Here is a 25,382-nt window from a genome sequence, read left to right on the forward strand (position 1 = left end):
GTATTCCTATCCTTCCATCTCTTAGAATCAAAGCTGTAGTCTATTTTGGGTGAGAAATTCCTGCCTCTTGCCAGTAGCAGTAGATGTCTGCAGAGTGTTGGTGTAGAATCTTGGGCCCATGACAGTTTCCTATGCCTCCTCAGGGGGGCTTCAGTTAGTTCAGTTATTCAATTATTTCTCCAAAAGCAATAATTCTTTGTTTGATGGAGAGAAAAGGATTTGCTAATCCTCCTCCAGTAGCTTGAGACTTTTGATTTGTAGAACAAAAGGGTCTGGGAAGTCATGCGGGACATGTTAAGTGTCCCGCAGTAGGTGCTATTCACCTCATGCATACCTGCTTCACCAAAGGAGTCTTCCACCCTGGCCTCAATCTTTCTTCTGAGCACTCAGTGAAGGGTCATGAGAAAGAGATTGCAAGTAAGTTTGAATTCTCGTGGTTCAGGGTCCTCAGCTATTTCAAACTGACCTACTAGCCAATACTTGGCCTTTAAGAATGTCTTGACATTTAAGCTGAATTCTTCTTACCCACTTGTGTTGGTAAGAACAGTGTCACCTCCTCTCTGCTGTACTAAGTGTGTGAAACTGTTTCTGTATCCCATCACTCCCTGAAGGGATTTGTCCTTTTTCCAAATTCAGTTTACTTGGATGCCATGAGAAGTTCCCTGACTTGCACAAAAAAAGTTATGATTTTATTTTTTTGATTATTTGGCTTTTTCTTGTTAGGGTGAAAGTGACATTTTTGCAGCTTTCTATCCTAGGTAGAAGCAGAAGTCGAAGGATATAGAGATAAAATAAATATAGTTTTTTTTATTGAGCTCCTGTTACCAGATGCTGTGATAAGCAATTTATGAACATTCATTCTCCACAGCAACATCAAATGCTAGGTATTCTTGTTTCTATCTTACAGATGAAACAACCGGCTTTTTTCCAGAGGTTAGAGGGTAAATGCCCCCAAAAAGGATTTATACTTAGTTCTGTCTGACTCTAAAGCTAATTCTGGTACTCATTGTTGCCTCTGGAACCAAAGAGTCTAGAAAGATAAACTGAAGAAGTTTATAAAACTAACCATGTAACAGTGGTATAAATGCTGTTATAGAGGCACACACAGTACTTAGGGAAACAAAAAAGAGGGATCTCCAAACTGAGAGAATCAGGAATGTCTACCCAAAGATATGATTTCCAGAATGCTTCTTGTTGGATGAGTAGGAATTAGGCACAAAGGGACAGATGATATATGCCACACTTTGTGCCCACTCAGCTTCTTTTGAATATCTTCTTACATATATTTTCCACAGTATGCTTCCCTAAAGTGGAAGCCAGTATTTGGTTTCCCTGTCTCCCTTGTGCAAAAGGAAGGAGAGAACTGAGTTATCATCTAAAACCACCAGTTAGAATTCATGCCTGCAGTTTTGATTGGAAAGAGGCCATGCATGGAGCCCATTTCCTGAGAAGGTGACAGAGTATGCTGGGAGGCACCCCACCTTCAGAGGCAGTAGAAACAGAAGTCTTAACAGCAGTGTCCCTTGTTCAGTGTCCTTGCTCTGATATATGTGTCCACTGATAGTTAGGGGCAGATCAGTGATATAACTTAGGCATTGTTCTTGGCTGCTTTGGCTTCATGTCTGACTCTCTGTGTTTTCCAGAGATTCTGTGAATTCTCTAGTATTCATTAATAAATTCACTTTTTGCTTAACTGGACTAAAGTAGTTCTGTTGGTTATAGTTAGGAATAATTTTTGAAACAGACACATTTCAGGTAGAGGTAATATTTGGCAAGACTTAGAAGGGAAAGAACATGAAGCATTCTGAAAACTAGAGCTGTGATAGTAATTTGGCATTAATGGAATGAAAAGTGGCTGAGGGAACATACTAGAGATGTTGATAGGCCTCATATAATGGATGTTGAATTATTTTAATCAGGAAGGTGACAGGATCATATTTGTGTTTTAGAAAAATCTCTCTGGCAGCCATGTAGAAATGGACTAGAGGGGGATATAAGTGAGAAAAGAAGCAAGGAAACCTATTAGGATACAACTGTAGTACTTACAGTGAGAGATTGAGTCCTTGATTAAGTCAGTCATTGTATGGATGAAGAGCATGGGACAGAATAAGGAGATATTCAGGACATACAAGAAATTTAAGGGGCTTCGCTGGTGGCGCAGTGGTTGAGAGTCCGCCTGCCGATGCAGGGGACATGGGTTCGTGCCCCGGTCCGGGAAGATCCCACATGCTGCGGAGTGGCTGGGCACGTGAGCCATGGCTGCTTAGCCTGCGCGTATGGAGCCTGTGCTCCGCAACGGGAAATGCCACAACAGTGAGAGGCCTGCGTACCGCAAAAAAAAAAAAAAAAAAAAGAAATTTAAGATGTTGATTAATTATATGTGAGAATGATGAAGAAAAGTGGTTCTGGAATGATTCTCATGTTTCTAATTTGGGAGATTAGGTAAATGTTAGTGCCACTCACTGAGGGAATATAAAAGGAGGTAGGAATGTATAGTGAAAGTTTGACAAGTTGCAATTAAGTCAAAAAGAGATAACCACTAGAAAACTGGATATGTGAGACTAGAATGGAAGATAAAGATTTCTGAGCTAATAATGTATAGATGATTGTAGACATCTTAATGATGGTGAGATCAACCAGGTGGTTTATGTCCTGAGAAGAGAAAGAGGAAGAGGATACAACCCTGGGTATATCAACATGTAAGGTTTGGTTGGAGGAAATAATGAACATAAAATAGACTGAGAAGGAATAAACAGGAGATTAGGGGGAAAACTGAAAAGTAAAGAGATTAATTGGTTTAGATCCACATTAAAAATTTTTAGTTAATACAGCTATAGGATGTTTACTTGTGACCTTGGGATGGACATTTTGGTAAAGTGATGGAGCCAAATAGAGGGGTTAAACAAGGGATAAAAGGCCACTCTTTTTAGTGACTAGGGTATGAAAGGAAGGTGAGAATTGAGTTATCATCTGGAGAAAGATAAGAAGGTAAATAATCATAAGGTCTGCTACATGTCTATTGGTATGGGTGACTTAAATAACATAGGGTAAAAGAACTGCAGGGCTAGGGTTTACATGAAGCACCTACATTGACCTTGAAGTTGTTCAATACGATAAGAGAACTTGGAAAGAATGAATAAGCCAAATGCCATAGTCCTTGATGAATGTGAGGCAATGACAGAGAAGTCAGCAGACAAAATGGACAAGTAGGCAGTCCATTTTGACAGTGTGCTTACATGACATACACTTCAAAGAGGAGAGGTTTTTTAATGCATGGAAGAAGATGTATAACTGTAAGGATTGCCATTCCTTTTCCTTCTAAATTCCACTACTGTATGTGGAGTGATATTGTTAGGAGATTGGACCGTGCTCTGGGGAGAGACTGAGGCTATCAGGAGTTTCCTAACTTTATAATGAAGACACTAGGAAGAATGGTGGCAAAGTCAGGGAGAGAGGGAAGCAGTGAGAAGATGAATGGGGAGAAAGATGAGAAGTGCAGAAGAATGTTGGGAGGAGAATGTGGGATGAGAGAGAGAGATTATTGGGATAATTTCGAAGTGTGGCTGTGACCAAAGATGACATGGAGGTAGGCCTAATGGGTTGAAAGTTTCAAGTGAAACTCAAGTCAAAGTATCAGAATTTCCTGTACAGGTCTGAGGCCCAAAGATCTGGAAGCTCTGACCTGCTCTGATGGTGGTCTTAGAAGATTCACGATGCTAATAGACTTTGATTGTGTTTAGAGTTATAAACAAAATATTGTTGTAAATTATGGCTCTGAGAAAGTCTCAGGCAGGTAGAATTAATCAACCCCCACATTTTAGAAGTTTGGAATTGCACCAGTTTTCAGTGACTAAGGTCATTCTCTAGATGTATACAGATATGGCCTAAATTGTTTCAGATACCTTCTTTGTTAGAAAATGTTAAAAGCATTCACATTTATGCAGAAAATTAGCTCAGGGAGCTGACAGAAATTTCTATACAGGCAATGATCACGAACGTCTTTAGTTGGTTTTCACTCATTAGTTCCTTTATTCATTTAGTCAATCAGCTCATTCAATCATATATTGAAATACTGATTGCCAATGACACAGTTTTCAGCCATTACTAAATGTTTAGGAACTTTAGAAGTGTTGGCCAAGTGTATGAACTCTGAGGGGGAAGTTATAATAATCTTCTACTTAAACAGATTCTCGTTGTGTTCGGGATTACAGGATTACAAATCTCATAAATAACTTCATTCAAGCCATGAATTAGACATTATAATTTAACAGATTATTTACTTAATGATCTTATTATATAATTAAATAATGATCTATGTTTTATGATTTATTTTGTTGTTCATGACACTTTGCAGTCAGCACAAGTGGCTAAAAAACAGTTTATGTATTCTGGAGGTCTTCCTAACCTGCCATCTTCTTCAAATCCAGAAAAAAGTAAAATGAACCTTCATTCTTTGCCATGTGGAAGGACAAGTTTCAATCTAGATTTCTGCACATTTTTGTGGGAAGCAGACATATTATTAGGGCTACTTCTGGCATCAACCCAAACATGGGATTTAGAATTTTCTCCTTGACTCCCTCCTTTAATCCAACCACAAATACCAGTCTGTGGCATGTAGGAAATTTTAATCTGCAGGTCATGGGAAAAGGAATACATCAAACATTGCATACCTACAATGGAAAAATCATATGCCAAACATTCCTGTTCCTGTAAGCTCTTTTGGCCACCCAATCCTATTGGCCTTTTACCCAATTTCTGCTCCCTTAATGTCTCTTTTTTCCCTAATCTTTTATTTTTCCTCATTCTTCAGTCCACTTTTTCACCCAAAGAAAATGAAATTAAAGCAAGATAAATAAATGGGTTATTCTTATTTCATGGAAAATAATTTATCTCTCTCTTGTTTTTTGAGATACAATTTCCAAATCTCATCTCTTGCTCTTCATAATTTATCAAAATCTTTTCTTAAAGAGCAGCTCTCTTTTGAAAATATTACTGGTACTAGCTGTTTAGAAAATATATAAATATACTACTGATTACATTTGCATTTGGTTTTACAAATGCTAAGTACTCTAGCCTGCTGGACTATGTGAAATTAAAAACTGTTTATGAATGTGCATGAAAAAGCACACTTTTCATGCAGCATCATATTGATAAATATAAGGCAAATGAATCTGTGCAATTTCAATTTGTCTTTTCAGAAACTCTCCTAGATGTTACTTTTCATTTAGTTCTTATTAACACTTTATTGATTTTGAAAATTGGGATAGTCTATTTTCTGGGAAAGCTATTAGACCATTTTTTTTCACTGATACTGACTATATAAAGTTGTGTTTATGCACTGACAAATATATTGAACACCCACTATGTGCTATGCCTTAGGGAAATGGAATGAGTTGACAGTTGATAAGTGGGAGACCAGGGAGCAACCTGAAGCAAGCCTGAAACAAGTGTAGTAACAGTGTGGCATTTTCAATTAGTAGCTATTGAATTGAGTGTAGCAAAGTGGTTCTCCTGAGGGCTCTTTATATCTTTCATATGTGGTCATCATGTACTAGCTGATATAGTTTCAAAATTGGCTTTTCCTAAAATGTTCAGGAAATTCTGCCCTAGATGGTGATCATGCTTGCTTGATAATTAAGTTCTTTACTTTATGGAACTAAGGTTTTTAGCTTAAATGTTTTTAACTTAGACATACATGTTTTAAAATCACATTTCCTAGCTTTATAGCATTTCCTCAGATTAGATAGATATCACTTTTTACTAAAGTCAAATTTAAAATTTTGTTTTTGGCAAAATTATTCTATAAGGAACACAGAAATTTAAACATATAATAGTATTACTAATATAGAAATAAAACTATAAGAAATATAACTTCTTAAATTTATATCACTAATCTACTCTGTGACTTAAATGAAAGCTATTTTTAGAAGCATGGCTAAAACCTTAATCACCTTATGATAGTTTCTCTAGCTAAACAAATTACTTCATAGCTAGATACAATTACATGGAATACCTTCTTATCTGATCAGAAAATTAATCAGATCATATATATTTTTTTAGTGCTGTAGACAATGAGGTAGACAATGCCATGAAATCAGCCAACCTTCACTCTTCACTTTGACTCACTATATACTTAACACACACTGTTAATGAGGAAAAGACTGTTAATGATGAAAGATGTTGTCTTTTTTTGCTTCTATTAAATTAATTCAATTCAATTCATTCATTCATTCAACAAATGTTTATTAAGCACCTACAATATGCCAGGCACTGTGCTGGGTGCTGGGGATACAACTGTGAACAAGATAGGCAGTCCCTGCCCTCAAAGAGCTTACAGTCTAGTAGTTAAACAGACAAGTACACAGGCAATTACAATGCAGTATGGTAAGTGCTGTGATGGGGACAAAACATCAAAAGGACACCTAACTCAGTCTCATGGGCAGGGGCTGGTAGATAGTCATGGAAATCTTCCTGGGGCAGGTAAAATATGATTTGAGTACTGAAGAATGTGTACCAGTGAATCAGGTAAAGAGGAAATAGGGAAGTGTTATAGTTTGAGGAAATAGAAAATGCAGTGTCCCTGCTTTTGAGGTTCATTTATGGGCAGCAGAAGTTGGGTAGAGGGGAGAGAATTCATGGAAGAAATAAGTAAGGGCCAGATTATAAAGCAATTCATTTGCTTTGCTCAAGAGCTTGCAATTTTTCCTGAGGGAACTCTATGTGTGTGTGTGTGTGTGTGTGTGTGTGTGTGTGTGTGTGTGTGTAAGCTATCAGATTTGCACTTTTTAAGATTGCTCTTACTGCAGCACAGAAATTGAATGGGGGACGAGAATCTTGAGAGTTGAAGCAAGGTGATCAGTCTTTCAACTTTTCCAATTTTACCTTCCATGATATCACACCCATTTCTCTTCAGCTCATATACTCCTTAAACAATCCATTGACAAGCCAAACTTTGGGTCACTGCTCACCTATAAGGTTTTTAACACCTGTAAAAACTCCACCTATGAAAACTCAACTCATCCTTCAAGGCCAGACTTGCAAAATCATCCTATCTTGTGCTTTCTGCCAAGATCTCTAAGTATTGTGATGTTTATCTGTGTTATGGTACTTATTATTTCAAATGATCTAAACCTCCTTTTGAACCAAGTTAATTTAATCCCTACATAACTAAGGTGATTTTTGTAAATAAACATGTATAATTTTCAACAAAGACTAATTCTTCATACGTTGTCTACCACAAAATATTATTAGTGCCTTCAAATTATTTAAATGGAACAATGGGAATGGGGAGAGAAGCCCAAGAGACACATTATTTTATGCAGCAAAATACAGCCAAGTAAAATTTCAGTACATAATTACCAGGTATGTTGCTGTTATGACAATGATTCATTCCCCAATTTAAATACTCCATCTTTGACAATTTAACTGCTAATGAAGCAAAGATCCGTTAAAAAGAGTAGCTTACTATGCAAAAATAATAAGGGCTTGCTACATTTTTAAATATGGCCCACAATTTACTTCTACAATCCCACCTATAGTCTTACAATTTCTCAAATAACTTTTATAATGATAAGAAAAAACTTTAAGCTCTGTAAATATTTTAAGAATGTCTGTTGTTTATTCTTTTTGGTGGGTACAAAAACCACAATTTTGTACACAGAACAAGATTATAAATAATATAGATAATATGAGTGACCCGTAGTCTCTTCTGAGTCTACATTGTGGACTGATGATTTTACTTTAAAGTTGTCTTCATTTTGTTTTTGTTCCTGGTAGTGAGACAAATGTAATCTGTGGACACTGATTCATGTGACAGAGTGAAGGTTACAGCAAACAAGAAGATGACCAACAACTTTTATTTTAAAAAAGTCTCTAAAATTTCTTACAGTGGTGGCATTTATTTCAATTATTGCAATGTATTGTTCCCTAAGATGGTTAGAAAAAAGAATTGTGTTGTCCTCTACCGAATTTACGTCAGTTAAAAAGCAAGCATGTTTCAGTATTTGTTTTCTCCAAAGTAAGTGTAAATACTTCCTTTAAATTTTTTCACAGGATTTACATGTTTGTTTATTATTTTCTTATCAGGGTTTAGTGATTTTGTTTTCTTGGCTGGATAGTCTTCCATTGAATATATGGGTGTTCTGGAGACACAGGTTAGCATATTCATTGACTTCTGTAACTATTTTATCCCTTGGAGTGAAGACTGAGGCCTTTCTGAGCAAGAACTTCACAGTTTAATGTGCTAACTCGCATGTCTGATTAGTTTTTAAGTTCACTCAAGTGAAATCTGTTGCTGTTGATACACCCATCCCAGCTCCCCCCACCCACTCCCCCCAAAAAATTCTAAATTTTGAGTTTTCCTGATATAAAATCTGAGTTTGGGTTTCCGAGCTGAGCTCATGCACATGTTGCTGCTGCTGATGTTCAGCGCCTTAGGATGTACTTCCCGCTCTCAGCCAAAGGATTGGTTTGCGAAGACCTGCACTTAGCATGTCCCTCAGGGCTGCGTTTCCATCAGTCACCAACACAGTTTAATTAAGGCACTCAATTATTTTTTTGGTTTTTATGGTAGGTCTGATGCAATGACAGCCAATCCTGAACTTTGTCTAATTGCAGTTCCAGTGTGTACAGCCTTTGGGCAGTCGGGTGTCAAGACGCGGCCATTTTCACCTACACTCCCAGTGATGGATAATCTGGCTTTGTTTCTTATGGCTTCAGAAAAGGTCAGCTGGGTTGCATGGAAAGGAAACAGAAAGAATGTGGAGTGTTACAATATTTCTGTCTTTTCAACAAAATATGACACAACAAACACCAAAATATCAATAATTAGACATCTGCATTTTTTCCATATTCTTCTGGTCATATGAAAACTGCTTATCACAGGAAAGAAAAGCTCAACTACCTGGAAGAATAAATCACTCTAGAGTTTGTGGTCCTATCTGTTTAAGAACTAATTCTGAAATCATAAAACAAGATTTTGTTTGGCAAATCTGGGCAGGACACATCTTTCAACTTGCTGCACTCTACACCCTGGTATTTCTAGTCCAACTTAAAAGCTTCTTTAGGTTTGACAACATTCTTTGTTTGGATCTTTTTTTCTTGTTATAAAATGTCTTAACAGTTAAATGATTGTACTTTTAAAATTGTGATGAATTGTCTAACCAAACTATATATATATAGACTATTTATGACAGATATTCTTGTCTTCAGAACACAGATCTATCCACAGATACTTTCATTCATTCACAGCAGCTATAGATATGACCCAGAATAGGACAATTAGTGACATAAAGTTCATTCTATGCCTACTATGGAAGTTAAAGTTCATATTTTAAGAAGCTTTAAGTGGTTAAAGGGAAGTGCACTGAAAGGGGGCATGTTTCAATGCCTCACTGAACGGTCATCACTGGGGAAGTTCCCGGATTGATGTTATGGGGTCAGGTCTCATTATATTCTTGTTCTGTCATATTAGGTAGAAGGTAACAATACTACACTGAGGAGAAACAGGCAGTGTTATTATGAAAATCTACTTGCTGTTCATTCATTGCCTTTAAATTCTTTCTAGTAGCTGAAATTTAATGTTAAAATCTTTCTAGTAGCTGAAATTTAGTGTTAACTCAAGAAGAAATAAGGTAAAGGAGATATTCCCTAAGTTTGTTGTGGCTTATTATAACTTTCTCATAACTCATATTGTGTCTTAATTCCCTGTTGTGAATTTAAGTTTACCTAATTCTTTAGGAAATTCCATCCCTGTATTTATTCTGCCTTGTAACTTAAATATTAGAATAATGATGTATTAAATATGAAATAAAAATTGGATTAGAAACTGTTATAATGAGAAGGTTTTGAGATCAGTTACCCTGATAACTTCAGAAAGTTGAAGTCAAATTGCTACTGATGTATGTATGATAAACACTGAGGTCATTATTATAGTTCACCTTTAGTAAACAGTCTCAAAAATTAAATTTTACTTATCTTTATAATCAGGAGTCAGGAGACAATCTCTATAGAAATTACTCATCCCTAAATTAAAACAAACCAAGATGACAGTCTGACTTTGTTTCTTCAGATTCCCTTTCAACATTTAATATTAAGTAAAATAATTATTTTAAAAAATCTATTAAAGTTTTTTGAAGAGGAAATATTAAAATATAATTAATAAGAGCATTGTGATTTTTTCAGAAAGCTTTTGCCATAAAATCTGTTTTTTTTCCCTTTATTTTCTTGATTGCCTTTATGAGGAAAAGAAAATATCAAAACAGGAAGTATTCCATGTACTCTCAAGTAATCTCTCCTTCTCTATGGATTAATGCAACTGAGTGTTAATAAGTCTTTGACAACTTCTTATTCTCTCTTTAAATCTTAGTATTCTTAGTTCTCTGCATTCTTATTTCCTATACTTATATCTTCTGCTTCTTACATAAAATGTCGTTTCTATTAATCTTTGTGTGACCCTGCTGAGACTACTCAAACTGGAAAACTTTCTTATAAATTTACCATATAGTCTGGTTCTGGTTCTGGTTGGATGTTATGGCCAATGGCTGTGACCTTAATTAGGTGTTCCCTTGAGGGATGATCACTTTTAAAGTAGACATTCAGGTTTTGTTTTTGAAATTCTGATACAATATTATCTAAATTATCAGTCATTTTCATAATTATGGTCAATAGAATTTTTGAAAGGAAAAATCCATTTAATATGGGAGTACAGTGGAAAATGCTTGCTCTCAAGTCTTCTCTACAGAATCAGATCATTTCATTTGCTCTGAATGCCATTAAGTCTTTTAAAAAGTCATATGGATATGAATGCTTTATTTATATATTTATTTATTTATTTATTTATGCGGTACGCGGGCTTCTCACTGTTGTGGCCTCTCCGGCTGTGGAGCACAGGCTCCGGACACGCAGGCTCAGCGGCCATGGCTCACGGGTCCAGCCGCTCCGCCGCATGTGGGATCTTCCCGGACTGGGGCACGAACCCGTGTCCTCTGCATCGGCAGGCAGACTCTCAACCACTGCACCACCAGGGGAGCCTGAATGCTTTATTTTTATTTGAAATTTATTGTCTTAAAAGTTCAGCTCTAAAGGCAATTCATGTGATGAACTGCAGTACTAGGTTCTGACTCCAAAAACATTTATTACATGTGAATTTTATGTACATAACCTGGGAATTCATATCTCTTTCTAGCAATTTCCCAGAACTTTGTATTGAACTAGCATCCATGAGTATTTCTAGAATTTTTCTAGAATGCATTTGCTATGCTAAAGAAAACTTTTAAACGATATCTTATGAAATTCATCACAGAATGAAGTCCAAATAATTGTCTCTGAAAACTTCTCAGATATTGTTTTTTGCAGTTCGGGAAAAATCTCTCCACAATTCTATAAATATTAAGTTGAAAGCATTACTATAATGGCTAAGAAAGCTTGACATCATCATAATTTGTTGTTCTGCTATTAGAAGACATACTCTAAACATTCTGATCTGAGTGAATTGAGGATTTTGTTCTCAATTCTTTTTCACAAAATTTGGAAAGAACCACTTTGGGCTTATCTATGTACAGTTGTACTCAGTCACTGATTTCTAGATTATGGATAAAAGCAATTAGATCTTGGTTAAAGAGGGATGGCTTTTGCTCTTTGCTTTAAGAGACTAACAAGTATTTCAATAGCTTTTTTTTTTGGCCATGCCACCAGGCTTGTGAGATCTCAGTTCCCTGACCAGGGACTGAACCTGGGCCACAGCTGTGAAAGCCCGTAATCCTAACCACCAGGCCACCAGGGAACTCCCTCAATAGTTTTTTTTACAAATAAATATCAAAATCAAGCATGTTTACCTGGCATAACCTCAGGTATACATCTTATTCTTATAAAAATTATATTGGGTTTGACTCTAGGGTGCCTCAAGCACTAAGTGTCTCTTGGGAGTTCAAAGTTTCATTTATCATTGTTAATAGAATGGCCATTATATATAATTTCAGAAAATGGAATTTAGATACCCGACTTTAAGAAAAGCAACAACAAATGCTTCCAGATCTTATTTTAAAACGATTTTCTATTATCAGAGGGAAAAAGTACTAGACATTTAGTCTTAAAAAAAATGACCTCCATCCTATATTTTATTGAATGCTTATAATTTTTTATTGTCACATGATGAAAGGGTGTAAGTGGGACTGATCTGGCTTACTTAAAAGCAATTGAAATGAAAACAAAAGTCAATAAATACTCACTGCAATTTTTATTTTTACTGTGTCTCTCCTAATGAACATATATTGCTGACATCTTTGATGGAGAAATTGCCTAAAATGCCTGTTCACCTTAGTGATGCTGTGAAAATAAAAGTTGAATTTCATCTAATAAATGTGGATTGTAGTCAATATTCTGATGATCACTCCTGCCTAAAGGTCTGACTCAAGGACTACTGCCAGATGAACAAATAGCAGGGTTTCACTCTTTAAAAATATAGAAAGATGGCTAATATATATAAAACAAATTAGAATAGGAGCTAAAATTCATTGAGTGCTTACTATGTGCCTTGGAGATTTTACATATATTTTCTCAGAAAACAACACAACCTTATTAAAAATAGGCAACTGTCTAGGCTTTGATCATTTGAAACAGGTTTTATGCTTACTTTGTTAGCATTTACCTTAAAACTAGTTTGTTCCAGAGAAGATTAGCCTGTTCTGTGTACAAGGAAACCCAGATCTAATTTCAAATTTCTCCCAATTTTCAGGTAGAATATACTGTTTAAAACATTTTACAGAGCAATTCTGGAAGTTTGTTTTAGTCTTTTGAACACTTTCAATGCAGATATCTATTGGCAACATAAAGTTTCGAACAGTACATCTGCAGCCAGAGAAAACTGAACAGTGCACTGAAGTTTTCAAAAATGTAAAGCTGTAAATTAGAAGCAAGCAATACCACCACAGACAGGTCACAACACTGCATTTACAGAATGCATCACCCACTCACTGTAGTAGGCCCTAAGTCCTACCCCTAAATTTTAATACTTTCGGTTCCATATACGTTGTAACCTTCTCTATAGGTTGCTAAATTCTGGGTATTCTGCGAGGAAGTTGGGTTAAAAGTCTGTGCACTCTTTGCCACCTTCATTCTCTTCGCTTCTGCCCTGGACTTGTAACAGAACTCTATCAAAGCCACCAGCATTGCCAAGCCCAAGCCGCCAACCAGAATGTAGAAGACGCCTGCTACGTTGCTCAGGCTCAAGGCACTCGTCTTGTCCTGGGGGGGATAAAGACACTTGAGTTAACTGTGCAAAGTCACATCCAGAAGATGAAAGAACACATGAAATCCAAACAGCTAATTAAAGTAAATGCTTAATTTAACCTGAAATTATTTAACATGTATAAGTCACTGGTGTAGCTTTATGGATTTAAACATAAAGCTTATAGGTCTTGGCAGAAGTGAAGTTATGATGAGTACCAATAAATTGTGTGTAATTACATTCAATAAAATCTATAACATTTATCATTGCTAAATATACAATGAAAACCACTATACTTAGCCATATATAAGCATAGGCAGAAGTGGGCTTATTATTGTTAAGTTTGAAAATGACATTTTAAAAACCCAATTACATGTGAAGGAAACCTCTTTTGGCTTTCCCTCCATTAAAACATTTTTAATGTTTGATATTTCTTTTGAATAAATTTAACTGCATGCTTCCTACTTAAAGAACTAAGGGACTTTAAGCTAGCAGTTTCACATTTTGTTCATCATGACTTTACCAAATACATGCAAATAATGTGCTAGGGTATATGTTATTTGTTCTTTTAGTCACATCTGTTTAAGAAATCTCCTGGAAAGTGTCAACTTTAACATATTATATACTATTTAGGAATAACTATATATGCAACACATTGGAAACTTTTTAAAAAGGTACTTTAAAAATATACAAATGTTTCCACGGTCAGTTGAGAACTAAATTATTTATGGACAGATTTATAACTATTTTTATTGACTTTAAAATATGATTCCATTTCACTTAAAAATGCTTGATCAGTTAATATTTTAGACATATTATTCTCCAGAGATTTAGAATACATATTATTTCATAATAAATTCAGAAATAGTCTGAAATATGGAAGCATATAATTGCAATTAAAATTGTAACAAGAATTCATAATTTTTCATAAATTGTAAATATATGTTATATAACATTATTTGAATAAGTATTTTGGGTAGACTACCTGAAGGATGCCCCGTGGTCAGCAGTGTGTTTTGTGCAAGCTTAAATAGTTTTATTAGGAGAAGGTTTAATTTTAAAAATTACTATGTACACTGTTCTCTTAGCCATAACATCAACTGATTGGACCAAAAATTTAGGGTAACTTCATTTTAAAAATAATCACTCATTAAGTACTTTTGCTTCTCTAACTTTACATAAGGGCTTGAAATAGCTATTTCATTATTTGGCCAAGCTTTTCTCATTCCACTCTGGTTCAAAGGCAGACAAAAGTGATTAAAACACGGGGAGAAGCCTGAATAGAGATCAGTTAACATTACTTTGTCTCTTTCTTAAATTAACTGAGGTTCTCTTATATATGTAAGTCACTTATTTAATGTCGTAGAATAACCAATAATTTTTTTCTTTCTAAAAGAAGATACAGGAAAAAATAAATGAAGATTTCAAGAATCCTCAACAATGCCTTTCAGGCATTATGTCCTATTAATTTGTGCAGGTGTTTAGATTCACTGATAAATTGTTACATTTTTTTCTTTAAATGAAAATATAACTGTTTGTAACACTATTTTCATTTGTACTCAACATGATCAGGCCTATAGGTTTCTGCATTGTTCTAAAAAAAAATTCATGAATGAGATCTTAGAAGCTGAAGATATTATTTGTAAACATTGATTTATTAAAATAATTTTGCTAGAACAGAATTGGAAGGTTTACTCTGTTTATCAGAACAAAAATATAATAGGTCATCTTCAAACTAAAGTGGAATGCTTGGCAAAATGGTGACAAAAGACTGAACTCCTGAATAAAATATATTTAATATTTAAAATATTCTTTCTGTAGATGACTGCTGATCAATTCCCCATTTCCTGTTCTGAGAATACATCAGTTCTTGAAATAATACATTTCATGGTCTTTGCCTCCAAAACAAACAAAAACCAAATCCAAAAGCACTATTTTTATTAGTGGTACGTATATTTGAGAATAATATAGGAATTTTATTATTTTATATATTTTTACAGTTAATTTGTTTATTTAAAAGCCTTAATATTGAGGAGCAGTTTGCAATTTTCTGAGAAGCTACTCCCTTTGGCTTAAATCTATGACATTAGCTTCTAGTTTAGGCAGTGTATAGAGAAACATTTAGTTTTTACTGTTTCCATATACTCTTGACAATTGCTCCCATTTACTGCTTTGTGAGCACAAGAGGAGGCCCCGAACTGCAGCGACTGACCTTGCTTCCAGAGTCCTTGGGTCCACATTCACCTTTATCGTACCACCATTTGTTTTTCAGCTTGTCTAAGACGCCTGCCTCACTGAGTTTCAAAACGGCAAGGTTTACAGGAGTTCTTCACGTGGAAAATAACATAAATAACATTATATATGTTATTTTATGTTATTCAAGTAAAACTACATTAGAATCGCATGGCAAAGTGACAGAGCAGAGGCCACAGTAGGTGTTATGTCTTGTACTGTAGGCCCAGGTTTCAAATCAGACATAAAACTGGGGCCTGCTCCATCGCTTTAGGTAACAGGCACATACTGCTAGGGACGATTTTTAAATAAAATGTATGCAATTACTGTGAATCCAAAACTATTAGCCTGGATTGGGTTTCTTGAGCATTTTCAGTTTTCCCACCATAAACGTGGAGTCATTCAAAGTCCAGAAGCTCCTTTTTTTCTTTCAAAATTAATGGAAGTGGCTATAGGTTGACAGGCTTAAAATAGAAGCTAGGTAGGACTGGTTTCATTTCTTGCCGGCATTATGATTCAGCTAGTGGAATTTTACTCTATGCCTTAAATGTATGGCTACAGTATCCATCATTAAATTGACTCCTTTGCCACTCTCATCCAAGACCTAATTGAAAGAGGAAGGTGAGTCAGGTGTTACTGACAAAGGGCCACCTCATGCAGAGGAAAGTCCTTATAAGACAAATATGTAAATCATTAGTTTAAAGTATAAGCCCATGCTGATATTTTCCTTCTGAATTGCAGTATTTAACTTAAATAATATCACCAGAAATAATTTTCATCTATCTTGAGTCTACCATATGAATATATTCTAAGTATAAAGTGCAGTAATTATAATATATTCTATAAATTCTTAGAACAAATACATGATAGGTTAGGGGTAACCAAGATTTTTATAAACAGACAAACTCCTCATACTATAAAATTCCATTTTTCTTTTTTACTGTCTTTGAGTCCTTCAATACTAAATATTATACAAGGAGTCTCAGAGAGGAAAGTTTCACTTGTCAGTCAGTGTCAGTGTTCTGAGGAACCTAAGAATTCTTCTGGCTTTCATTCCCATGTTAACCTCTGTGTGTGTAGAATAAAGCCTAAAAAGATGGATGGGAAGCAGTAACGCCTAGGATCTTCTGTTGTTACTGTTTTTGTGGTTGTTTGGTTTTCGTTTCTTTTTGCTTTTACATTCGGAGAGAGACTCCTTGCATTCCTCTTGACATTTTTAAGGCTGCCACAATCATTTTGTCTGGCTGTATCTCCTAATGCTTCACTTCTTCTAGGAAATATTGAGTGCATTTGGAGAAACACAGCATACATTTATTTGGTTACCAAGGGATTAATTCTATGAACCTATCTACACAACTAGGTAATGCATTAATAATTATGGTGATGATGATTCCTAACATTTACTGAGCACTCACTATGTACCAGGGACTATTAAAAATATTTTACATGTTTAGTTACTATTATCACCTGTATTTTACAAATGAGGAAACCAAAGCACAGAGAGGTTAACTCATCTAGTCAGCTAGGAAGTACCTGAACCAGGGTTTGTAATGGTCTGTGTAATTGAAAATATTAACAACAGAAGACATAGGAAATAGGGGTGTCTGGTTAATTGAGTTTTCTGATTAACAGTTAAACTAAAATCCATTTTTTTTTGGTACTGTTTTTCTGAAAAAAGTTTCTAAAATATAAGTTTTTGTTTATCTGGTTTCTGAATTCAATTAAATTTTTGTATCAATGTCAAAGATCTTACAAGGTTTATTGTTCAATTTAAGCATATGCACTTGCCACATTCATAAAATATTATATTGTTTTTTGGATTAAAATCTAATGTCAGCATGATTTAATGCTTTGTACTAAAAACCTGAGTTTGGGTGTGGGGTGAGGATTATGGTTAATTGGGGTCCTTGGTTAGCCCCAGTTAATCTAGATTTTACTGTCTATAACCTCCCCACCCCCACATTACATCCCCCACTTCCATTTATGAAATGATTGTTACAAAACTACACCTGAGGGTTGGTTGGTGAACTGTGAACTCCTTGAGAATAGAAGCCACATCTCATTCATCTTTGTAAAATATTTACAAGGATATCTGACTCAGGGTAGGGGCTCTGTAAAATTATTACATTTAAATTATTCTGAATCCAGAACAAGCATTTTTGTTTAACTGATACTAAGGGTTTTTAGGTCCCCAGGCTAGCTCACCAAAGCCTTTTTAACGCACGTGTAAAGTACCTTATATTAGTCTATATTGTACTTCTTGCATGGGTTGTGCGGGGAGGAGGAGGACTTAATGCTGAAAAGAGAAGGAAAATGAAAGCAGTTTCCTTAAAGTTTCTTATAGATGGGACAGCTATTTTGAATCCAAAAATATGGATTAAATCAGCGGTCCCCAACCATTCTGGCACCAGGGAACAGTTTCATGGAAGACAATTTTTCCAAGGGGTCGGGGGAGGGATGGTTCAGGTGGTAATGCTGGGGAGTGGCAGATGCAGCTTATCACTCGCCCAATGCTCACCTCCTGCTGTGTGGCCTGGTTCCTAAGAGGTTGCAGACAGGGTTGGGGACCGCTGGATTAAATGAAGACTGCCTTTGACTTATCTCTCTTCCTTCTTAAGGACCATTTCTCCTACCTGCTTCATTTTCCCCTTGCCTCTTTGTCCATTCTGCTATTCACTCCAGTAGTCTGGTTTTAGAGGATAAGATTAGATTGGAATTTTGAATAATAGATATTTATTAACAACCAAGCTTAATGGTCAACTGGTGGAATGTCAGGCACTGAGCAAGAAATTCATTACTAGGAGAGTCCTTCTCCAAGGGTTAGCTTCCCTTACTGGTCTTTGTTTACAACATTTTTTCTTGCTTATGAATGCATATGTTCCATAATAATCCCTTTATTATTGCATCGGTTTCCATGGCTGGGGAGAAGGCCATTTGCAAGTATAACATATTTTAAAGTCAGGAATGGACTGTATTCTTCAAAATGCCAAATTAAAAACTGGGTATTGTGAGATTTACTATAATTCCTAAAGAACTCATTATTTGGTAACAACATTTACAAAATGACTTAACTATGAATATCCACATCCATGAGTATGCCTATTTTTATATATATAAGAGGAGAATAAAGTATAAAACAAACAGAAAAAAATCAATCATTTTGTAGATATTATTAGCATTATGGGTCATTGATGATTACAAGTATTGCCAAAATTTCCAACTAGAACCTGGATTAAACAACTCACATAAAAATTGGCATAAAATTCTGTGTATCATTTGTGCTCAGACTAAATCATATCAGATTAATCAAAGGGGATATGAGTTTTAGACTTTGCAATGAAACTTTTAAATTGGTTCATTGCCAATTAGTAAATTTCTCTTATTCACAAGAATGAGTATGAATTTCTTATGACCATAAAAAAGGCCACAGCACAATAACATTCAAAGGAGTAATTTTTCAAACAAATTCATCCCCTCTCAAATCATGCCTTTCCACTTTATTTCATTTAACATACCAGACCTTTTCCCTTATTTCTTCTGTGGAGCCTCTGGCCTAGGGCTGCCTTGGTCATGCTCTGGGAATGGCTATCAGTTGAGTGGGGAGGCTAATTATTTTGTGAACTGGAAGCTGCCACTGTGACTCCAAATAATTCAGTTGTTGATTATATTAAATCAATCAATCAACAGTGGGTATTTCTTCTTTTACCCATAGATATTGGTGCATAGCCCAGGTAAAACAGAACTTTAATAATGTGCTGCTGTATGGAAGGCTGGAGATGTCTTTCCTTGTTATAATCCTGTAAATGACAGGTGGGTCAATTAGCCCCTCATTGGAACATATTCATGTGTGGTACAGCTTTCCATGCTTTCCCCCCTTTGCCAGATGAATCACTGTTAGGAAAGTTAATTTTTTCCTACTAAGATTCTTTATGTCAAGATCACACCAGATGATTTGTATACTTGTGCTGAGATCACTGAGTGTGCATTTCACACAATGTGCCTTGTAGATAAACTGGCAGTATTTAATTTTCTCTTCTGCTTTGGCTTTATACTTAGCAAAGGCTTAAGAGCCAGCCTCTTCCTCCAATTCAGCACTTTTCCTCCTTTCACCTCTTTCGATAAAGATCAGGCCAAATGGAAGGGGTAAGTTTAAAAAGAAAATCAGTCACCCAAAGGAGCTACAGAACAAAAATTTAAAAGCAGCAACTATCTCCTGGTAATTTACTTTGATTCTAAGTTAGGTCAGGCCATTTAAAATACCACCTTTTAAAATAAATGCAGAGTAGGGTATTATTATTATTACCTATTCTATTGGTGATAAATATTATATCAATATACAACCGACTAGAAATATTTTTCTAGTGTGAAAACAAAATTCCTGAGGGAAAATAGAACATACTGTAATTATATATGTAATTAACATACATTTTATGTTAATTTTTATAACATTTTAGAAAATGACTCAAAATATGAAATAACATTTTAGAATGTCATCTTATAGTTCATGTTTGGTGAAAGTAACAGGTGAAAGTACAGGAATAAGCAGTTTGATTTTTGAAAACTACAAGGTTATCTTCATATATTTATTTGGTGTCCATTATGTACCAATGTTGGATGCAAACAGATTAAAATTCAATTGAGTTGTCCAATCCCTTATTTAAGTAAAGTAAAATGACTTTTGTTACATAGATTTTTCCATTATGTGTACATTTCTGCTTCTGCTTGCTTATTTTTCTCTGGAAAGAGTCTAAGAGTCTTTAATATACACTAAAACAGGAATTCATTATTCATTTTTTGTGGAAAATTTTATCTGTTAAGCAATATTATACTTTGTTTATATTTGTGATAAAAATAAAAATTTGCAAACAAAGTTTTTCTAATTGAATAGAATATCTTCAGTTTTGTTTTCTCTGGTCTTATTAGAGTACATTTTCTTACATTTCTAATTTGCATAGAGGAGTAGATTATTAGTGTAAATGAGCAATTTTCTATTTATGTGTGTATATTATTTACGTATTCATATTTTTATGGAAATGATCAGAACATTCTAGGTAAGTTGGGGCTCCAAAATATAAAAGAGTTAATACTTCTGAAGAAAACATACGGTTGCTGTCTTGAATGGAGGTGTCTTAAAGGGGAACCATCTCAGAAGAATCCCTGATGACTCTCTCTAGCTTTTCTCTGCTTTTTTTCTCCAGGGACTCAGATTCTCCCTCAGGATAGGAGATGGATGATCAGAATTGGGTCCACACAATTCTGTGTCTCCTCCTTTTTCATGCCTCCTTCTGCGGCCAGAATATTCATTTTGCAAAGTTTATTTTTTCTTCTCCTGCAACAGGGCTGTCTATAAGATGGAAATATACAAGTAAGCTGAATTTGAAAGGCTTTTCAGATCAGGATCCAGGGGGAAGTTACCAGCACTGGAAGAGGTTGAGGTTTGCAGCCTCCTTGACAGATATACCCTTTTTAAACAGAGCATAATTCTCTGGGTTTGGTGGCCAGGCAAGTGAGAGAATTTGTAGCCCAACCAAGAACCTGAAGATGAGCAGGACTACTTGTTTTGGGCAATTCTCTAGAATTTAAAATAAAGAGTGTATATTTAAAATTTTTCAATGTTCTTACATACCAGATGAAGATATGTAAGGAAAGAAAATTCGGTCAGAATATTCCCATCACTGGATTGGTTTTCTTTATGTCTATCCACAGTGAAGAAGAGTTCTGGAACACTAGTTAATAACTTCTGCTTAGAAATAAAAGCAAAACATTATTTTATGAAGCTGGAAATAAGACAGGGATGCAGTAAAGATAAAACTGAGTTGGTCTTATTTTTGTAGCCGGATATTTCTTTAGTTTGGCCCATTATGGAAGGCAAAAACTGTCTAGTTCATATGATTACCTTTGATTTGTTATATAACTTGCTATTTAATGGAAGCCTGAGAGTTTTAAGTGGAGAAATGTCTTTCTGGTAGGTACCTGATTTAGTGGAGTCAGATTATTGTTATTACTTAAAAACATTTCGTGGCAGCTCTTTTCGTGAGGAAAACAAGACAGACTGAACTTCTCTGTTCTCTCTCCTCTTCGCTAATTGCTCTTTCAAAAGCCTGCTTTCCAAAACGGAGGTTCCTAGGACTATGTCTGATCCATAACTTCTTCAGAGCCAGAGATTTTCAGTGACTATTTTAGTTAGGTTTGTTAGTGTGTCCCCAAATTGATATTGTTTGCAAATATTTTTGCTTTGACAGTAATTGCATACTTAAGTTTGTGAAGGGACTTGACTAGCAACTTCAGTGGTATTAGTAGGTCTAAATTATGTCTCCCAGCAGATGCACCTATTACTTTACATACTGTTTACCCGCTTTTGGTGACATTGAGGCTAACCTTGGAGTCACCTCCCCCGCTGCCACATTCTCCTTTGTCGTACCACCATTTGTTTTTCAATTTGTCCAAGAGGCCTTGTTCATTCAGTTTTAAAACTGCGAGGTTAACAGCATTTCTTGAAACGATAAAACATATTTTGTAAGAAACTGCACAGCTGTTAAGATGTTAGAAGGAATGAGGATTTAAGCTCTTTTATAAGCTTCTCCCAGACGCTAAATAAACCTCTCATTTTGTCATCCTGCAGCCCCTTCCACCAGGCAATTGTAGTTTCCTTCAAAGTGTATTAAACCTGTAGCATTTGGTGTTGTTCACTTTCACAGTTCATTTCTTGTCAAGTAACTGACATCAACATCAACCAATTACATGGATTTTTTTTTTTTTTTTTGCAAAACAGTAATAAACTTGAATTTACTAGTAATTGACAAAGAATTGTGTCTTGAATTCCTTTACCTCTAAGAATGTCAACCACCGGTAAGAGACAAATGAAAATTCATTCCCAGAAGGAAAAACATAATTGCGTAAACAAATCAGCAAATCAGCCACTAATTTTTGTGTACAGATTTTCTGACAACAAAGAGTATGGCTTAATTATTATTCCTTTTATTATTTGTGTTGGTTCAGTTTCCTGGGCTGGAAGTCATAGAATAGTCAAGAGAAATGTAGTAGAAGCTCTCAGGGAGCTTATATTTGAATTTCGTGTTGATTCTTAAAGTCACTAGATGCTATTTAGAAACCAGGATCATATATCCAATTTGACTGTTTAAATTATGTAATTAAACCACAGGAAGTCATGCTGCATTTGATATGGACTTTGCAAACAAACACTAGATTAGATTTCCTCCATGTTTATCTCTTTAGGGGAATAAGGGTAGCACATTCTAATTATTCTCTAAAAGGATTAAAAAAATGTGTCATGGGTTTTGCCTCCCATAAAACAAAGCAACCTCATGTTAATGAGTAGCATTTGAACATTGATTTGCAAGTGAAATATCATTTAGTTGATTAATAAAAATGTCACATTTCACCACAAATCAGCCTATTAATGTATTTATTCTTTTAAAATGTTTTTGTAATATTTCAGGTAAATGATGTGCATTTTCCAGTGTTGTAATGGTCTGATCCACTTGGAGAGTAAACATTTCCCATGAGTAAACCACACACTTTGAGAGGATTAACACTTTTTTTTTTTTTTTTTTTTTTTTTTTGCGGTACGCGGGCCTCTCACTGTTGCGGCCTCTCCCGTTCCGGAGCACAGGCTCCGGACGCTCAGGCTCAGCGGCCACGGCTCACGGGCCCAGCTGCTCCGCGGCATGTGGGATCTTCCCGGACCGGGGCACGAATCCGTGTCCCCTGCATCAGCAGGCGGACTCTCAACCACTGCGCCACCAGGGAAGCGCAGGATTAACACTTTTTAAAAGTTAGACTACCATTTATTAAATGCTAAGTAAATAATTAGCTGTCCCCACATTTCCAAGTGAGTCCCATGTTAGTGGTGTAAAATAATTAATATACTTCCTGAAGTGAACAATACCAAGTTGTCAGTTTAATCACCAAAAGGACCAGACTGAAATCTAGGGATGAACGAATATTCAGTGAAGCTAGAGTCATCTATTTTTTTAAAATGCTGTTGGGAGAAAAGGGTTGTTTTAATTTATTTTACGTCCATAAGAAGCTAAATATATTTGTCTTTCAATGAAGTGAAGCTAACAACTAAAGTTTTCTATTTTGGAGAAAATTAGTTTTATAATCCACTTTAGTCTTAAACATTTCTATTAGATTTTTTTCCAATAAAGTGGTATCCCAATTATTTTATATGTTGGTTTAGACCATTCCTTTGATAAAACTAAAATCATTTCATGAGAGGGTTATTTAACATGGTTACTAGCCATCTAGTATATCTAAAGACAGTTTCTAAAGATAAACATATCTAAAGACAGTTTCACAGCACAATAGAAAACAAAAAAGCAAAATTAAAAAATGGATAAGGAAAAAAAGCTTTATGTTGAGAAAACTGTTTGGAATAAAGCTTTCTACAAAGTTATTCTAAGACATTGTCTTTCTAACAACATCTAATAGGCCATGTAAAAACAATTCAGTTTCACACTGCTATCCTTATATATGTGTGTGTATGTATCTATATTTGGTTAATATAATATACTTGACCCGTAGGTAAGTCACCGCCCAGTTCACAATCCACATTTTCCTGTGGTCCTTCAATAGAATTCACATAATACTATCACATGTAAAATTTACTTTTACTTAATGAAGTAAAATTTTACTTTTCTTAAATGAAGGCACTTTGTAATTAATATTTAGAGACAGTCTTTAGGATTTCAAAATTTCTTTGGCAATTAAAAGTGCCTGCTATTTTCTACAATTGTCTGACTAAAGATGTAATTTCTCTATGTAATCAGTTTAAGTCTAAAGGCATCCTTAGATTGCTATTTAAAATGCAGCATAAACCACATCTGTAAGGACTATTTGAACATCTGTTCTATTTTATAGAATGCATCACTTTTACATGTTATTAATAAGAATCATCAACTGACTTTTAAAATATACATAAAGTTACTTTACTCAGTTTTCTAGACTAGTTTAAAAAGTATTTTTTATCCAGGCAAAAAGAAAAAGGAACCCTGAAGGAATAATTACAAGCAAGCTTAAGGAAGTCATAAGGAGTCAGGTAAATAAGGCACATAGACAGCAGATCCTTGCTGCAGCACATTTTACTATTACTTTGGAATCCCCTTCATACATTTCAGACATAGATTTTGAAATCTATGTCAGAAACTCATATTGATGATAAGGATATTCTTGTCCTGATTAAGCACAGAGAAGCCATAATAGTAATCTGCCAAGCAGATAAAAGAAAGAAGAAAAATATTGTGGGTTATTTTTTACATTAATTATTCCTTTCATTCTATTAAATGCAGCTTTTACAGAATAAACTCAATCGAAATGGATTGCTTTCATTTAAAAATGGAAAGAGAGGAAGAAACAACAATAAGTGATCATATTTTTGCTGGAAGTGTAAATAAACCACATTTGAGAGCCCAGGTATGTTGACAGTGACCTTTTATAGACTGCAATAGGACCCAGGTAACATACTTATTTGCCTTTTCCTTTTATAACTTAGGGGAATCCTAGGTAAGAAAAACCCCACTCCAAATAGCTTTTTTCATAGTGGTGAGGTGATGGAGAACTTAATTCAGGCCTGGAACAAAAATGCTCACCTGGACAAATTCCAGGACCTCTGGAAAAAATTCCAGGAGTTTTTACTCCTGCAATCATTCAGTTGAGTTTGAGACTATGAAAATCCATGTCTCCTTGCCCTAGCATCTGGGACCCATTTTTGTTAACTAAACAAAAGCTTTAGAATGGAAATTAACAGACCTAAACTTTTTCCATTTATTAATTTTGGGTAAATTAGTGCAAATTAAGATTTTCTTGTTGAAACCATGCTTAATTTAAGCTATTTATCTCTTACTCTCTACATTTCCGTAAATAATTTATCATTAAATTCTATAGATTTAGATATGCTTTTATG

The 25,382-nt window shown here is 35.1% G+C and overlaps 1 protein-coding gene across 1 annotated transcript in view; it reads right to left on the minus strand.

Annotated features, from left to right (window-relative positions):
• Nucleotides 1–8,209: 8,209 nt before the first annotated feature.
• The window catches only part of GRIA4 (glutamate ionotropic receptor AMPA type subunit 4), a 516,704-nt gene continuing 499,531 nt past the window's right edge, over nucleotides 8,210–25,382 (minus strand). The window contains exons 15-17 of the mRNA XM_019948657.3: nucleotides 21,836–21,950; nucleotides 13,108–13,242; nucleotides 8,210–8,728 (exon numbers count right to left, since the gene is read on the minus strand). Coding sequence (XP_019804216.1) covers nucleotides 8,564–8,728; nucleotides 13,108–13,242; nucleotides 21,836–21,950 — 415 coding nt within the window. The 3' untranslated portion in view covers nucleotides 8,210–8,563. The remainder of the gene's footprint in view (nucleotides 8,729–13,107; nucleotides 13,243–21,835; nucleotides 21,951–25,382) is intronic.

The sequence above is a fragment of the Tursiops truncatus genome, chromosome 8 (genome assembly GCF_011762595.2).
Source record: "Tursiops truncatus isolate mTurTru1 chromosome 8, mTurTru1.mat.Y, whole genome shotgun sequence".
In the NCBI taxonomy this organism is placed as follows: Eukaryota; Metazoa; Chordata; class Mammalia; order Artiodactyla; family Delphinidae; genus Tursiops; species Tursiops truncatus.